General features: G+C 43.8%; 1 protein-coding gene across 1 annotated transcript in view; it reads right to left on the reverse strand.

The window, feature by feature from the left end:
* SCTR (secretin receptor) overlaps nucleotides 1–18916 on the reverse strand; it is a 71643-nt gene that overhangs the window by 46140 nt on the left and 6587 nt on the right. Inside the window, exon 3 of the mRNA XM_081574982.1 lies at nucleotides 12222–12327. Within this exon, the coding sequence (XP_081431108.1) occupies nucleotides 12222–12327 (106 nt within the window). The remainder of the gene's footprint in view (nucleotides 1–12221; nucleotides 12328–18916) is intronic.

Raw genomic sequence — 18916 nt, forward strand, 5'->3', positions numbered from 1 at the left:
CGGGGGAGCAGGGTGTAGAGTGGCCTCCTGGCTGCTTGCAGGGACCCCCTTTGCACTGCTCCAGGGTGTGAACGGAGGGCCTCGGACCCCATTCCCTACAGGCTCCTGCTCTGAGTGACGGACAGCTGCACAGGTGGAGCACGTAAGAGAGGTGGCATGGCGTCCTGGTCTGGCCTCCCCTGGGGCTCTGGCACAGTACTCGGGTCACCGGGTTGGGGGAGGGCTGGGAGTTTTAGACCCAGAGCTGCAAAGCTCAGTGCCTGAGTCAGGGTTGAAGGGGACCTATGAGGTAAGAGATGGAGGAGTTTTGTAAGCAGATCTACTGTCACTGAGCCACTAGGGAGGGTAGGGCTGCTATGAGGCAAGCAGGGCCCAGGGCATCCCCTGACCCTCTACTATCTCTGAGGTCACCTGTCAACACTGACCACCTGGCTGAAGGGGGCGGGAGGGAAGATTGGGGGAAGTTCAAGTAGCGAAAAAAAAAAGACACCATCGGGCCACTAATGCCATGTGGGCAGCTGGGTGTGCCTGCCCAGTGCCCGCGGCAGAGCGTGGGGTCCTGGGCTGAGGTGAAGTGTGGTGGGGACAGAGTAAGCTCTGAACACACCACTTACATGTATGAGCCCCACCTTCCTCATCTATAACATGGGCCTCATCTATAAAATAATGCCACCCAGAATTTTGGTGGGAAGTAAATGATGTGTATGTGCAGTGGATCTTTTTTCCTCCTGGTATTATTTTTCCCTTTTTTCTCTCCTTCCTTCTCAGATTACTGGTTCACATCCTCTGAGAAGGGCAGAAAAACTTACAATCTTCCTGACCTGTTTCCAAAGGGCCCCCGGGGCAGGGTGATAAAGAGGAATTCTAGTGCAATCATAATTCTTGAGAAAATCATAATTTTGATTTTCTTGATTGCAAGAAAATCTTGCAATCATAATTCTGAAAAAACAGAAACAGAGCAAGACTTCTCTCAGACTAGGGAGACAAGAGTGATGTGATGAGCAGGGAACAGAAGGTTCCCCAAAGAGGCTCAAGGGCCCTGCTGCCCATTTGCCCCAGACAGTGGGGAAACCCAGAGGGGAAACGGCTATGGGGACACATCCAGACAAGCACAACCAACAGCGGGTTTCCTGGCTTCATCAAGCCCCCTCTGCCTTCCTCAGCCCACCCTAAGGGCACCCTAAGCAGGTCTCCTTGGCTGTGCGAATGACCTGACCTATAGTATTTAGGTCGGGAACTATGTTGCCGTGCTTATGATGGCTGGACCACACACAGAGGTGGTCAGGGTGGGGTCAGAGGAACTGGAGGCCCAGGTGGCAAAGGCATTAAAGAGCACAGCACAGGAGGCAGGCACAACAGAGAGTCTGGGGTGCTTCTCTTTAAACCGAGAAGCACAAGCTGTTCCTTGGGATGAACTATCTTGGGAGGTAGTGAGCTCTCCACTACTGAAAGAATCCAAGCAGAGAGGGTCATGTAGTTAGAAGGCTGCAGTGGATGAGATACAGACCCTCTGAGTGGGAGGCTGGGTGCCGCTTCTGCCTCCAAGAGGCTTGCCCAAGGCGAGTGCTTCTGAGCTTGTGAGCACTGACCCTGAGCCTCCTCCTCCCCTGACTGTACAAACTGCACTGGCCCCACAGAGTCCTCCTCAACCATCCACAAGCTCTTCCTCCTCCAGCTGAAACGCTTCCTTGTATGCTGTCTAATTAGACATTAATTGGCACCAAGAGTCTCTCTCTTCCTCCATTTGTTTTTCAAATGCAAATCTTCCTGGGGAGAGTGAGAGTATCAGTCACAGTTCAGTTTGGATCACAAAATAAACAATCCTCAGGATGTGCAGTCAAAAGATATGGGCTGAGAGTCCTCTTTCATCACTGGGTGATCCTGTGCCTCTAAGAGCCTCAACTTCCTCATCTGTGAAGTGGGAGGATGGTAATAGTACTTAACTGCATAGGTTGCTTTAAGAACTAAAAAATGTCTAAAGTGCTACATAAACCTAAGTTTCTTGTTTCTGAAAAATGAGCCAAGGTCAGCTGTGGCAAGGAAAGGATAGGGAGAGGTGAGCTCTGGATAGGGTGAGGGTTGTCCCAGGGTGTTTCTCTGCCAGAGGCCATCAGGGGCCAGGAGAATCCAGAAAAGGACCTGGAATGTCTGTTAGAGAAACTGCATTAAAGGCCAGCATGTAAGACATACTGATACATGCCACTGCAAGGATGAACTTTGGAAACATTAGTGAAAGGAGATAGACTCAAAGGTCACGGATTGTGATTCCATTCGTATGAAATGAACAGAGTCAGCAAATGCACAGAGACAGGGAGTGGATGTGTGGTTGCCAGAGGTGGGGCAGAGGAAGGAGGGAGATGAGAAGCGATGGGTACAGGTTTTATTTTGGGGTGATGAGATGAGAATGCTTTGGGGCTATACAGAGGTGGTGGTTGCCCTGTGAATACACCAAATGCTACTGAGTTGTTCAATAAGATGGTTAATATCATGTGACTTTCACCTCAATAAAAAGGCACACTGACCCCTCAACCCCTTAGAAGGCAGCCCATGTTCTTTGGGAGTGGGGAGCCCACTGGCAAAGAGAAAAGGAAAAGGGGATGGCGAGTCCCCACTCTGAAGGCAAGGACATGAAGACCCAGAGAGGATCGGGGTCTTGCCCAAGGTCACACAGCCCCTAAGTGACAGAGCAGTGTACCTGCCCAGGTCTGTCCAACCACTAAGCCCACACCTGTCCTGCCACCACTCTGTCTCTGGAACATTCCTCCCTAGGGTGAGGCAGAGCTCTTCCACCAGCCAGCTCTGAGGGGGTATCAGCTTCTGAAAACAGGGTAATAAATAGCCCATAGGGCAGGCCATGCAGCTATTAGGGTGACCCTGAAATGTTCCCAGGAAATGCTGGGAAGGCCTTGGTCACCTAGCCCGGAATAGCTGAAGAGTTAATTTTTTATCTGTGATAAGTGTGCCCTAGTTTGGTGACAGCTTGGTGAGTGGCATTTCCTGTGCCTCTCTTAGCATTCAAACATTAACCTCCTCCCCAGGGAAGACCAGGCAGCTTAACCATTAACCCTGTACCCCCAACAGAGGGTCTGCCAGCCCCTCCTGGCCTCGGGCACCAGACAGATCCTTCCCAGAGATGGGAGGGCCTTCAGGAGTCATGCTCCTGAGCAGAGTGACAGGGTTGGACCCACATCCAGGCAGCCTCAGCCCAGCCCCTCCACCCACCAGGTTCTGATGGGGATGCCGGGGCTGAGCCTGCCCAAGGGCTCCATGGCTTTGTTGTTTCTCCTGTTTTCTTTCTTTGAGGGAATCTTCCCCTGTGGCCACCACTTCCGTTCTAAATTCCATGATGGCTTTTCTGGCTCAGCTTTCTCAACCTCTGAGCAGAAAAGGCCTGAAGACTTTCCCAGGAGGCGGGGTCCTTACACATCTTCTGCCTCAGGGGCTTTTAAACCAGGTTTTCAGAGCAACAGACACTTTTTCCTAAATAAAAGTTGCAGAAGGCCAAAATGCAAAAGAGATGGAAGAGGTCTGAGCCTTTGTGCTGGGGTGGGGTCAACCTGGCCCCCTTTGCTCATTGGCCTGGCAGGACATAGTGGCAAACACTGCAAGTAATGGACAGCGTTACTGCACGGAGAGAGCGAGGTCTCCCCAAGAGCTCACAGGAGAACCCAGCGGGAGTCCCTAATGAGCCCTCTCAGCCTTGGATGCACAAGTAGGGCTGGGACAGAAGACAGTCAGACCTGCTGCAAGTCAGTCAACCTGGGCATATTCACAGCCTCCCCAGTCCTGCAATCTGAGGTCAGTGCCCACAGGGTGATGGGCCAGGTCAGGCTCTGGGAAGCACCTGCCATGGGCAACGTGGCCACACCACTCACCTCAGCTGGTCTGTGACAAGCTGGGCAAGCTGGGAATATCCACATCCTCTACCACAACGGCTCTGCCTCATCTCCCTCTGTCTCCTTCAGGTCTCCTCTCTCTACTCTCAGTCAAGGGTCTGCACTCATTCACCTTGTAAGTCAGTCAACAAACACACACCAAGTGCTCAGTCTCAGAAGAAAGTAACACAGTCTGTCTCAGTCCAGCAAACACATCTCCACGATGCAGTACAGATGTGCCAGGAGGGAAAGAAATGTTGAGGGTGGACGTGGGGTGGTCCTAAAGAAGTCAAGGTGGCCAGCTATGCCAGCAGAAATCATTTCCTGGAGGAGTGGCTGACAGGACTGGAGAAGAGGAAATGCAGCCGAAGCAGAGGGATCAGTATGTTCAAAGGCCCAGAAGCATGAGAGAACTGACACAGTCAGAAAGTTGTAAGCAATTTGGTTGAGCCAAGCGGAAACGTTTGGAGTGAATGCATGAACAAGGGCCAAGTCAGGAGCTGAACCTCATCCTGGAGCCCTGGGGAACAATGGAACATTTAAACACTTCAGATGCTAATTTTTAAAATAACCATGTATAACTTCTTGATGTGAGCTGAAGCTTACCATCATCTCTCCCAGGGGCCTGACATTCTGGGCTTTATCCCTAAGGCCTGAATACAAGTCCCACACTCTGTCACTGGAATTTTAGACATTTTTCCTTGGGGACATGAGGGCAGCTGCTGTTTCTGGGGTGGCAGGGGGCACCCAGGAATTCAGGAGGCTGTGACTCAATGGTGGGCCCCCTCTGAGCCATAAGGTCTCAGTTTGGTTCCCCCGAAGCACCTTCCACAGCCAGCATTGGTGAAGGAAGTTCTCATCCTGCCCATCCCTCATGCAGAGGCTAGTAACTTGGCCAGAGAACATCACAGCATCCACAAGGCTTGACCTCTGCTTCCCATGGCACCATCTTCCTCCTGTCTCTGGCTGCACCTGGTAAGTGCAGGGATCTCAAGGCCACTCCTCCTCCAACCTCAGTCTCAGTTGCCACCCAAACAAAAGCGTTCCCCAGCCCAATCCTCCTCTGAAGTCTCCACTATGTGTGTCTTGATCTGAACTCACGATTTTCATCTCTCCTCGCCCAAAATACTCTCCCTTCCTCCCAAGGTGCTGCAGCCACCTTATGACCTGGAGGTGCATGTCACACATTGAGCAGAAAGAGAGGAGGAATATGGGATCTGATGACACCCAGGAACTTTGCACGAGCTCTGGATCTTCCGTGATGTGTGAAAAAGCAACCCCTATTTGATGAAGCTCGCATATCAAGTCTCTGCCATGTGTACAAAAACATATTCCTAAGCCATAACAGAGGAGTCTACGTGCCGTCAATATTATCATTTTCATCTCAAAACAAGAAGTGTTAAATATTTTTGAATGAATGCTTTTAATTTCACACCAATCCCATAAAACAGATGTGGAGATTGAGGTCCAGAGACATTAAGGACTTGCTCAAGATCCCAGCGACGGAGGAGCCTGGTGGGCTGCCGTCTATGGGGTTGCACAGAGTCGGACATGACTGAAGCGACTTAGCAGCAAGATCACACAGTCTAATTTAAAAGCCTGGGCCTCTCCCTTCCCCTCTCCTCACCTCCACTCCTCTCCCTTTTTCTTTCCTTTTAAAAATTGAAATGAAATTCACATACAGAGATGGGGTTGCCTCTACCTTACAGCCACCATCACAGCTAGACTAGATGTCAAACAGTTGTCTTCCCTGGAGCAAGGAAGCAGACAGGAAGGGAGAAGAGAGGAGAGCCTCGCAGACACAGCTAAGAGGAAAAGGAGGCAGCAACACAGCAGGAACGGCAGCTCGGGTGGTGGCTGGGTTCCTGGGAGTGTGTGAGGTGGGCTGGGAAAGGAGTCACGGGCCTGGCCATGGGGGACAACAAGAAAGTAGATAACCAACAGCCCAAGAGTTTCATGAACAAAGGCTATGACTTGGAGAGAAGAGTACTGCAAAAGAATACATCTGGTGATAAGTTAGATGAAAAGGATCATTTTCCAGAAACACTAGAACTACCAAGATGGAGGCAGGAGCAAACAAAAATCAGAACAGACCTCTAACTAGTCAGGAGATTTAATCTGTAACAAAAAATCTCCCAACAAAGGAAAGGCCAGATGGCCACACTCATACAGTCTACCAAACATTTAAAGAATAATTAACACCAAGCCTCATCAAACACTCCCAAAATACTGTAAAGGAGGAAACACTTGTAAAATCATTCTATGAGGCCAGCATTATACCAAACACACATAAAGACTCTACAAGAAAAGAAAACTACAGACCAATATCCCTGATGAACAATGATATAAAAATTCCCAACAAAATACTAGCAACTGACTTGAACAGCACATTAAAAGAATTATACACCATAACCAAGTGGGATCTATCTTTGGGATGCAAGGATGGTTCAACATGTGAAGATTGCTTTGTGTGATGCACCACACTAACAGAAGAACAAAAAACACATTATCGATGCAGATAAAGTATTTGACAAGAATCAATATCGTTTCATGATAGAAACACTTAAACTAGAAATAGGAGGAAACTATCTCAACAAAATAAAGGTCATATATGTAAAGGCCACAGTGAACATCACATTCAGTGATGAAGCCTGAAAGCTTTTTCTGTAAGATCAGGAACAAGACAAGGATGCCCACTTTTGCCACTTATATTCAGTGTAGTAATGGAAGCCCTGTACTGTGCTGTGCTTAATTGTTCAGTCATGTCCAACTCTTTGTGACCCCACGGACTGTAGCCCACCAGGATCCTCTGTCCATGAGGATACTCCAGACAAGAATACTGGAGTGGGTTGCCATGCCCTCCTCCAGGAGATCGTCCAAACTCAGGGATCGAACCCAGGTCTCCCACATTGCAGTCAGATTCTTTACCATCTGAGCCACCAAGGAAGCCCAAGGATCTGGAGTGGCAAGTCTATCCATTCACCAGGGGATCTTACTGAAGCCAGGAATCGAACCAGGGTCTCCTGTATTGCAGGTGGATTCTTTACCAGCTAAGCTACCAGGGAAGCCTATGGGAAGCCCTAGTCTACAGCAATTAGGCAAGAAAAATAAATAAAATGTGTCTAAATTGGAGGAAAGAAGTAAAATTATCGGTTTTTAGACAATGTGATCTTACATGTAGAAAGCCCTAATGATTTCTGAAGTGGACTCAGCAAAGCAACAGGGCAGATATAAAATCAATACACAAACATTACTAACTATCAGAGAAATGCAAATCAAAACTATAATGAGGTATCATCTCATACCAGTCAGAATGGCCATCATCAAAAAATCTACAAACAATAAATGCTGGAAAGCGTGTGAGGAAAAGGGAACCCTCCTACACTGTTAGTAGGAATATAAACTGATATAGCCATTATGGAGAACAGTACAGAGATTCCTTAAAAAACTAGAAATAAATCTACTATATGATCCAGCAAACCCACTACTGGGCATATACCTTGAGAAAATCACAATTCTAAAACACACATGTACCACAGTGTTTACTGCAGCACTATTTACAATAGCCAAGACATGGAAGCAACCTAGATGTTCATCAACAGATGAATAGATAAAGAAGATGTGGTACATATATATAGTGGAATATTACTCAGCCATAAAAAGAATGAATTTAAGTCAGTTCTAATGAGGTGGATGAACCTAGAGCCTGTTATATAGAATGAAGTAAGTCAGAAAGAGAAAACAAATATTGTATATTAATACACACATATGGAATCTAGAAAAATGGTACTGATAAACCTACTTGCAGGGAAGGAATGGAGATGCAGATGTAGAGAATGAACTTGTGGATACAGCAGGGGAAGGAGAGAGGGGAATGAATGCAGAAACTAGCATCAACATATGTACACTATCATGTGTAAAATGGATAGCTGATGAGAAGTTCCTATATAACACAGGGAGTCCAATCCGGTGCTCTGTGATGATATAGAGAGGTAGGTTGGGGTTGGGAGGCTCAAGAGAGAGGGGATATGTGTGTAGTTACAGCCGATTGCGTTGTTGTGCAGTGGAAGCAAACACAAGATTGTATAACTTTTTAAAAAAATCAACACACAAAAATTAGTTGCATTCCTATACACTAATGAGAAACAACCTACAAAGGAAATTAAGAAACAAATCCATTTATAATAGCATTAAAATCCTTATTGCCAAATTCAGACTTAAATTAAAGAAAGTAGGGAAACCCACAAGACCATTCAGGTATGACCTAAATTAATCCCTTATGATTATACAGTGGAAGTGACAAATAGATTTAAGGGACTAGATCTGATAGACAGAGTGCCTGATGAACTATGGACAGAGGTTCGTGACATTGTACAGGAGACAGGGATTAAGATCATCCCCATGGAAAAGAAATGCAAAAAAGCAAAATGGCTGTCTGAGGAGGCCTTACAAATAGCTGGGAAAAGAAGAGAAGCAAAAAGCAAAGGAGAAAAGGAAAGATATTCCCATCTGAATGCAGAGTTCCAAAGAATAGCAAGGAGAGATAAGAAAGCCTTCCTCAGCGATCAATGCAAAGAAATAGAGGAAAACAACAGAATGGGAAAGACTAGAGATCTCTTCAAGAAAATTAGAGATACCAAGGGAACATTTCATGCAAAGATGGGCTCGATAAAGGACAGAAATGGTATGGACCTAATAGAAGCAGAAGATATTAAGAAGAGGTGGCAAGAATACACAGAAGAACTGTACAAAAAAGATCTTCACAACCCAGATAATCACGATGGTGTGATCACTCACCTAGAGCCAGACATCCTGGAATGTGAAGTCAAGTGGGCCTTAGAAAGCATCACTATGAACAAAGCTAGTGGAGGTGATGGAATTCCAGTTGAGCTATTTCAAATCCTGAAAGATGATGCTGTGAGAGTGCTGCACTCAATATGCCAGCAAATCTGGAAAACTCAGCAGTGGCCACAGGACTAGAAAAGGTCAGTTTTCGTTCCAATCCCAAAAAAAGGCAATGCCAAAGAATGCTCAAATTACTGCACAATTGCGCTCATCTCACACGCTAGTAAAGTAATGCTCAAAATTCTCCAAGCCAGGCTTCAGCAATACATGAACCGTGAACTTCCAGAAGTTCAAGCTGGTTTTAGAAAAGGCAGAAGAACCAGAGATCAAATTGCCAACATCCGCTGGATCATCGAAAAAGCAAGAGCGTTCCAGAAGAACATCTATTTCTGCTTTATTGACTATGCCAAAGCCTTTGACTGTGTGGATCACAATAAACTGTGGAAAATTCTGAAAGAGATGGGAATACCAGACCATCTGACCTGCGTCTTGAGAAACCTGTATGCCGGTCAGGAAGCAACAGTTAGAACTGGACATGGAACAACAGACTGGTTCCAAACAGGAAAAAGAGTACGTCAAGGCTGTATATTGTCACCCTGCTTATTTAACTTATATGCAGAGTACATCGTGAGAAACGCTGAGCTGGAAGAAGCACAAGCTGGAATCAAGATTGCCGGGAGAAATATCAATAACCTCAGATATGCAGATGACACCACCCTTATGGCAGAAAGTGAAGAACTAAAGAGCCTCTTGATGAAAGTGAAAGAGGAGAGTGAAAAAGTTGGCTTAAAGCTCAACGTTCAGAAAACTAAGATCATGGCAGCTGGTCCCATCACTTCATGGGAAATAGATGGGGAAACAGTGGAAACAGTGTCAGACTTTATTTTTTGGGGCTCCAAAATCACTGCTGATGGTGATCGCAGCCATGAAATTAAAAGACGCTTACTCGTTGGAAGGAAGGTTATGACCAACCTAGATAGCATATTTAAAAGCAGAGACATTACTCTGCCAACAAAGGTCCGTCTAGTCAAGGCTATGGTTTTTCCAGTGGTCATGTATGGATGTGAGAGTTGGACGGTGAAGAAAGCTGAGTGCGGAAGAATTGATGCTTTTGAACTGTGGTGTTGGAGAAGACTCTTGAGAGTTCCTTGGACTGCAAGGAGATCCAACCAGTCCATCCTAAAGGAGATCAGTCCTGGGTGTTCATCGGAAGGACTGATGTTGAAGCTGAAACTCCAATACTTTGGCCACCTCATGCAAAGAGTTGACTCACTGGAAAAGACCCTGATGCTGGGAAGGATTGGGGGCAGGAGGAGAAGGGGACGACAGAGGATGAGATGGTTGGATGGTATCACTGACTCGATGGACATGGGTTCGGGTAGACTCCGGGAGTTGGTGATGGACAGGGAGGCCTGGCGTGCTGCAATTCACGGGGTCGCAAAGAGTCAGACACAACAGAGCTACTGAACTGAACTGAACTGAACTGAAAAAGAATAAAATACTTAGGAATACACCTAACCAACAAGATGAAAGACTTGCACACTGAAAACTACCAAATGTTGCTGAAAGAAATTAAAAACACAAATAAATGGAAAGACATTCTGTGTTCATGGATTGGATGACTTAATATTTTTAAGATGTCAGTACTACCCAAAGTGATCTATAGATTTAATGCAATCTGTATTAAAATTCCAATGATAAGGAGTTCCCTGGTGGCCCAGTTTTAAGGACCCAGTGCTTTCACTTCAGGGACCCACATTCAATCCTGGGTCAGGGAACTGAAATCCTACAAGCCTCATGGCGTGGCCATAAAAAAAAAATCCAAATGACAGAAATATTTTATTTAATATTTATTTATTTATTTAGAATTTATTTAATATTATCAGTCTCCCCTGGTGGCTCAGACAGTAAAGAATCTGCCTGAAGTGGAGGAGTCTGGGTTCCATCCCTGCATCTGCTGCTGCTGCTGCTGCTAAGTCGCTTCAGTCATGCCTGACTCTATGCGACCCCATAAGACGGCAGCCCACCAGGCTCCCCCATCCCTGGGATTCTCCAGGCAAGAACACTGGAGTGAGTTTCCATTTCCTTCTCCAATCCCTGCATCAGGAAGATTTAAATGGTGCAGCAACTTGGAAGAGACTTTTCAATAAAGTCTATTGAAAAGAAATTCATATGACATGAAATTAACCATTAGCGAATTTAAAGTGTACAGTCAGTGCCATTTAGGACAGAGTATTGTGTGACCAGCACCTCTACCTAGTTCTACACATTTCACCACCACTAAGAGGCAGTTCCCCCACAGGTACTACGCACGTCCTTTCCCCTGGGCCCCTGGCAACCACTAATCTAACTTTTGTCTCTGTGAATTTGTCTAATCTAGACATTTCACATAAGGAGAATCATATCATGTGCTTGTGTGCTTGGTCACTCAGTCGTGTCTGACTCTTTGCAGCCCTATGGACTGTAGCCTGCCAGGTTCCTCTGTACATGGAATTTCCCAGGCAAGGATACTGGAATTGGTTGCTATTATTACCTACTCCAAGGGATCTTCCAACTCTGGGATCAAACCCCTTGTCTCCTGCATCTCCTGTACTGGCAGGCAGATTCTTTACCAACAGCATCACCTAAGATCTATCCACATTGTGGCATGTACCAGTATGTCACTCCTTTTAAGGCTGAATACTATTCTATTGTATGTAAAGACCACATCTTCATCTTTCATCAGCTGATAGACACTTGGGTTGTTTCTACCTCTTGGTTACTGTAGCCAGTACAGTGAAGACCTTGCCTGTACAAGTCTTTGTTTGACTATTTGTGAAGGATTCTTTTCTTAATGCCACATTCTCTGTTGCCTTTAGATGAGTAAAAGCTAAGAAGATAAGTGAAGGAAGAGAGTAAAAATAAAATTAATATATAAAGAGCAAATTAATAATATTGACTGTCTTGACTAATAACAATATTAGTATTTAAATTAATAATCTTTAAGAAGCACCTATATTTAACATCTTTATCTTACATATATTTTAATTCTAACATAGTTTATCACCTTTGTTTTATAGATCAGGAAAGTGAGGCTCAGAACACTAAATAATTTGTTCACATTCACACAGCCAGTGAGGGTCAGCCAGCAAAGGACCCTGAGTTTCCCAGACCCCACACTGCCTTTCTGTTACCTCCCCCATCAAACTAGCAAAGGAGGTGAGAGAATGGATAAGAGGTACACCACCATGACAAGTAACTCTCACCAAAACACTCACCTGGGTGAAGTCATCATGCAGAAGCTATTGGCTCAAAAACCCTGGTTGTACTCATAAACTCAGAGAAACAAAGAGGGGTGATGATGTGGTTTTTCAGTGTGTGTAGACAGCTCACCAGGGTCACTCTAGACCCTTCCCCTCTGCTTATTCTCTGAAAGAATACAGCTGGTCCAGCCCCTACCTCCCACCAACCCAGTGGAACTGGACACAGCACATCCCAGAGTGGATGCAGGTAGGCACGTACCTGGGGCTGGATGCTCCGTGCTCTCCCGGGAGAGCTCCTGCAGGCACTGGTCCCTCTCCACCCGCAGCACCTGCAGCACGTCACACAGTCGAGGGGGTGTACCAGCCTGAAAGCCCAAAACCAAGAGCGCTAGTCAGCACCACAGAGCTGATTCGAGCACATAAGCCTCTGTGAGCAAGAATGGGGCCAGACAACAGAGATTCAAAAGGAGGAAGACAGAATAGTGAATGTAACAAAAAAGAAGTGGACTTCTATCCCTTCTCCAGGGGATCTTCCCGACCCAGGAATCAAACCCGGATGTCCTGCATTGCAGGTGGGTTCTTTACCAACTGAGTTATCAAGGAAGTCCCACAGATATAGAAATAAGCTAGTAGTTATCAGTGGGAAGAGGGAATGGGAGAAGGACAAAATAGGGGCAGGGGAGTAAGAGGCTCAAATTGTTAGGTATAAAATAAGCTACAGGGATACATTGTACAACACAGGGAATATAGCCCATATTTTATAATAACTGTAAGTGGAGTATAACCTTTAAAAATTGTGAATCACTAATTGTACACATCTGTAACCTATATAATATCATCAACCATACTTCAATAACAGTAGACTTGTAAGAAAAAGTAATTTAAGCTATAGACTTTAGTTAATGCATCAGTATTAGCACACCAACCGTAACCAATGCACCACTTTAATGCAAAACATTAATAATAAGAGACAGTGGGGAGAAGGGATTGAGAGGGGTATATGGTCATTCTTTGCACTTTCTGCACAATTTTTCTATAAACTTAAGTCCTCTCAACAAAATAAGTTCTATTAATTAAAAAAAATAACTGGGATAAATCAATTCACCTAATTGAAAGACTTGCTGCATAGCTACAGTAGTCAAAAGAACTTGGTATTAGCAGAAGAATAGGTAACACAGCTATAGATAACAAAACAAACCTAAGACTCATACCTTACATAAAAATTACCTCAAAATAATGATGAACTTGAGTGCAAAAAATTCAACTAAAACTTTTAGAAAACAGCACAGGAGAACATCTTCAACATGCAGAGCAAGACAAAGATTCTTTATACTTGACACTAAAAGCAAGATCCATAAAAAGAAAAATTGATAAACTGGACTTTACCAAAACTAAAAACTTTTGCTCCGTGAAAAACCATTGGAAGAGGATGAAAAGACAAGCTATAGACTAGGAGAAAATACATGCAATTAACAAATTAGGATTAATATCTAGAATATATGCAGAACATTCAAAACCCAATAGTAAGCAAATTTTAAAAATCTAACTAGAAGATAGGCAAAATACATGAAGAGACATTTCACAGAAGAAGATATACAGATGGTAAATAAGAACATGAAAAGATGTTCAACATTATTAGCTATTAGGTAAATACAAATCAAAATCACAATGTGATATCACTACGTGCTTATTAGAAGATCTAAAATAAAAAATCACAACAATGTTGGCAAGGCTGTGGTGAAACTAAGTCACTCACATATTGCTGGTAGGATTGCAAAATGGGACAACCACTCTGGAAAACAAGTTGGCAGGGTCTTAAGAAAAGCTAAACATGCAACTATTAATATTACATGATCCAACCATTGTACTCTTGGGCATTTATCCTGGAAAAGTGGAAGCTTAAGTTCACACACACACACACAAATACCTGTATACTAATATTTACAGCAGCTTTATTCCTAATTCTTCAAAACTAAAACAATCCAGATGCCTTTCAATGTGTAAGTGGTGAACTATGGTACATCCATACTATGAAATTCTGTGCTTAGTCGCTCAGTCATGTCCAACTCTTTGTGACCCCATGGACTGCAGCCTGCCAGGCTCCTCTGTCCCTGAGGATTCTCTAAGCAAGAATACTGGAGTGGGTTGCCATTCCCTCCTCCAAGGGAACCTAGGGATCAAAACTAGGTCTCCCACATTGCAGGAGGATTCTTTTACCATCTGAGCCAACAGGGAAGCCCTCAGCAATAAAAAGGAACAAAGTGGTGATACATGGACCAAACTATATGAATCTCCAGAGAAGTATGCTCAATGAAAAAAGCCAATCCCAAACAGTTACAATATGATTTCATTTATATAATGTTCTTTTTAAATTTAATTTTTATTTTATATTGGAGTATAGCTGATTTAAAATGTTGTGTTAGTTTCAGGTGTACAGCAAAGTGATTCCATTACCCATATACACATATCCATTATTTTTCTGATTCTTTTCCCATATGGTTACTACAGCACCATATTAAGTACAGTTCCCTGTGCTACACAGTAGGTCCTCATTGATTATCTATTTTATATACAGTAGTGTATATATTTTAATCCCAAACTCTTAATTATCACCCCCACCACCACTGACATTTCCCCTTTGGTAACCGTAAGTTTGTTCTCTGTGTTTGTGAGTCTGTTTCTGTCCTGTAAATACATTCATTTGTATCATTTTTTAGATTGCACATCATTTACATAACATTCTTGAAGTGGTAAAATTATAGAGATGGAGACATTTATGTGTCAGCTGAGAAGGAAAGCTGAGGGTGGGAGGGAGAAAGGTATGACTGTAACAGCACACCATGATGGGTCTTCAGGGTGCTGACTTGTCCTGCAGAGTGCCTGGATCAATGTCAGTATCATAGTTGGTCAGTCAAGCCCTAGCTCACTTGCAAACACTAAGAAAGAAACATGCATTGCTACATGCCACTGAGTTTTTGTGATTGTTACGCAGCATAGATGATTGGGTGAGAGTGGTGTTTCCTGAAAGTGTGTGGTGATGTGTATTGTTGGAGGTTGAAGAAAGGGGCACTCTAGCACAAGAGGGCCCTGTAAGCGATGATGTAAGAGGGCTCTTGCAAGAGGGCTCTTGTAAGTGATGGAGCAAGATGAGGGATGAGGGAACACCTTCAGTGGGAATCCTCTCCAAGAAAGGTTCAACTTCCTTCATGTTTTTCCCTAGGACTATGGAAAAATATGCACTCATTTCACATGCTAGCAAGGTTATGCTCAAAATCCTTCAAGATAGGCTTCAGCAGCACATGAACCAAGAACTTCCAGATGCACAAGCTGGATTTAGAAAAGGCAGAGGAACCAGAGATCAAACTGCCAACATTTACTGGATCATCAAAAAAGCAAGGGAATTCCATAAAAACATCTATTTCTGTTTCACTGACTACAATAAAGCCTTTGACTCTGTGGATCACAACAAACTGGAAAATTCTTAGAGATGGGAATACTAAACTACCTTACCTGTTTCCTGAGAAACCTATATGCAGGTCAAGAAGCAACTGTTAGAACTGGACATTCGGGAACAACAGACTGGTTCCAAATTGGGAAAGCAATACATCAAGGCTGTACATTGTCACCCCGCTTATTTAACTTCTATGCAGAGTATATCACTCACAATGCTGGGCTGAATGAATCACAAGCTGGAATCAAGATTGCAGGGAGAAATATCAACAATCTCAGATACGCAGATAATACCACTCTAATGACAGGTAGTGAAGAGGAACTAAAGAGCTTCTTGATGAGGGTGAAAGAGGAGAGTGAAAATGCTGGCTTAAAACTTAACATTCAAAAAACTAAGATCATGGCATCCAGTCCCATCACTTCATGGTAAATAGATGGGGAAAAAGCAGAAGCGGTGACAGATTTTGTTTTCACTTGGGCTCCAAAATCATTGCAGATGGTGACTGCAGCCATGAAGTTAAAAGATGCTTGCTCCTTAGAAGGAAAGCTATGGCAAACCCAGACAGTGTATTAAAAAGCAGAGACATCACTTTGCCAACAAAGGTCTGTCTAGTCAAAGCTATGGTTTTTGACTAGATGTGAGATGTGAGAATTGGACCATAAAGAATGCTGAGCGCCAAAGCCTGGTGCCTTGAATTGTGGTGCTGGAGAAGATTCTTGAGAGTCCCTTGGACAGCAAAGAGATCAAACCAGTCAACCCTAAAGGAAATCAACCCTGAATATTCATCAGAAGGACTGATGATGAAGCTCCAATGCTTTGGCCATCTGATTGGAAGAGCCGACTCACTGGAAAAGACCCTGATGCTGTGAAAGATTGAGGGAAGGAGGAGAAGGGGGTGACAGAAGATGAGATGGTTGAATAGCATCACTGACTCAGTGGACATGCTGCTGCTGCTGTTAAGTCGCTTCAGTCGTGTCCGACTCTGTGCGACCCCATAGACGGCAGCCCACCAGGCTCCCCCATCCCTGGGATTCTCCAGGCAAGAACACTGGAGTGGGTTGCCATTTCCTTCTCCAGTGCATGAAAGTGAAAAGTGAAAGTGAAGTCGCTCAGTCGTGTCTGACTCTTCGTGACCCCATGGGCTGCAGCCTACAAGGCTCCTCCCCACATAAGCTTGAGCAAACTCCAGGAGATAGTGAAGGACAGGGAAGCCCGGCATGCTGCAGTCCGTGGGGTCACAAAGAGTCAGATGCGACTTAGCGACTAACAACAACAATGGAAAAATAATCATTAGAGGATAGTTTAGCTTCTTTTAATTCTAAATTTGTTAAGTTATAGCAAAATATACATACCATTTGCCATTTCAATCATGTTTAAGTGTAGAATTCAGTGGTATTAAGTGAAAAGTTGTACAGTGATCACTCCTATCCATTTCCAGGACTTCTTCTACAGCCCAACAGAAACTCAGTACCAATTAAACAGCAACCTCTATTCTCCTTTCTGACTCTGTGAATATGTCTGTTCTAGATGCTTCATATAAGTGGCATCATACAATATCTGCTCTTCTGTGTCTCATTTCACATCCATGTTGTAGCATCTATTGGAATTTCATTCCTTTAGATGTATGAATACTATTCCATTGTATGGACAGACCACACTGTTCATCTACTCATCACTTGGGTGTTTCCACCTCTTGGCTATTGTGAATAATGCAGCCAAGAATAGAGGTGTACAAGTATCTCTTCGAGTCCCTGCTTTCAATACTTCTAGGTACATATCCAGAAAAGAAATGGCTAGATCATATGGTAATTCTATGTTTACTTTTTTAAGGGACCACCACACTGTTTTCCACATCAGCTGTACCATTTTACCTTCCTGCCAACAATGCACAGAGTTCTAATTTCTCTACGTCCTCATCCTCAACTCTTATTCTTCTCTTTTAATAATATCTATCATGTTGTGCTGTGCTAAGTCGTTTTAGTCATGTCTGACTCTCTGCAACCCTATGGACTGTAGCCTGCCAGGCTCCTCTGTCCATGGGATTTTCCAGGCAAGAATACTGGAGTGGGTTGCCTTTTCCTCCTCCAGGGGATCTGACCGTCCCAGGGATCGAACCTGCGTCTTTTACATCTCCTGCATTGGCAGGCAGGTACTTTACCACTAGCGTAACCTGGCAAGCTCCAATATCTATCTTAGTGGGTGTGAAGTAGATCATTCCACATTTCGTTGACCCTTCATTCTTTCATTAAAACTGAATAAACCAAGATTATTTTGTGTGGTGGCATGTCAACTGCAGAAACATGTGCATCCACTGTTTGTATGACAGCAACAGTATTCTGTTGAAAGGGCTGAGTCTGCGGATGAGTCTGCGGCCTGCAGACAGTGGTCTCAGTGACAGAGTGGGGCCATCAGGGTAGCTGGGAGTGGCTGGGAAGATTGTGTTCATGGAGCAACAGCTTGTTAGATGCCTCAGAGGGAGAATGAAGGGGGAAAAAGCCCCCTTATCATCTAAGTTTTCCTAGAGGAGAGAAGAGGCTGATATTGAGAAGTCAAACGTATGTATGCTTGTGTATGTTTCCATATAATCAATAAATTTAGAAATATTGGGAATTTCCTGGCACTCCAGTCCTTAGGACTCTGTGCTTTCACTGCCAAGGGCATGAGCAAGTTCAATTCCTAGTCAAGGATTGAACAAGCTGCACAGCACAGCCAAAAAAATCTTTTTAAGACAAAAACGGATTACTCTCTATAGTTCACCCCTTTAAAATTTTCCTCTAAATTCACAGGAGAAACAAGTGAAGGTGAAAGTATTGCTAAAATTTATATAAAATACTCCTCAAAGAAAGAGCTATTAGTCTTCAAAATGTCACTTTAATAGTTTTTAAAAATCAAGTTTGGATAGGTACTTTTTTTTATTTTACTTGTCCTAGTACTAAAGTGCTTATAGCAAAAAACAGCAGTTCCCTTGCCTAACCTTTTCCTGCTCTCCAGAGAAAACCACTTTCCTTTTTTTAGATGCATATTTTCATTTTATCTCTGTATTTCAAAATTATCTCATACTGTTATTTCTTGGTTTATCAATTTGAGACATTATCCAAAACTCTCTATTATGGAAGAGAAAGATTTAGCTGTTTTTAAACCTCCCTACATATACTTCTCTCCCCCCATATAATATATTGATATATCCTTCTCTTAATTTTTAGTTAAATGAATGGTCTGTATTTATAATGACTTACTTTGACTATGAAATATTGTTCACTGCTGAGTCTAGCCATGTAAAACGATTATGTCTCTTCTTGTACATTTTGTTTTTCCTGTGGTCAACAATTTACTTTGCGTTTCCATTTGATTAGTTTATCTACGTGGATAGGGTTAATTTATCCAAATGCTCCAACAGCCCTGATAGACATTTATCAAGAGGTCTATTCTTTCTACCCCTGGAGTCCTCTCTCCCACATACCTCTGCCAATGGGGCCTGACATCTGGCTGTGCTTTTAGGGAGC

Source organism: Giraffa tippelskirchi, chromosome 3 (genome assembly GCF_054371585.1).
Source record: "Giraffa tippelskirchi isolate mGirTip1 chromosome 3, T2T-mGirTip1v1.2.pri, whole genome shotgun sequence".
NCBI classification, from domain to species: Eukaryota; Metazoa; Chordata; class Mammalia; order Artiodactyla; family Giraffidae; genus Giraffa; species Giraffa tippelskirchi.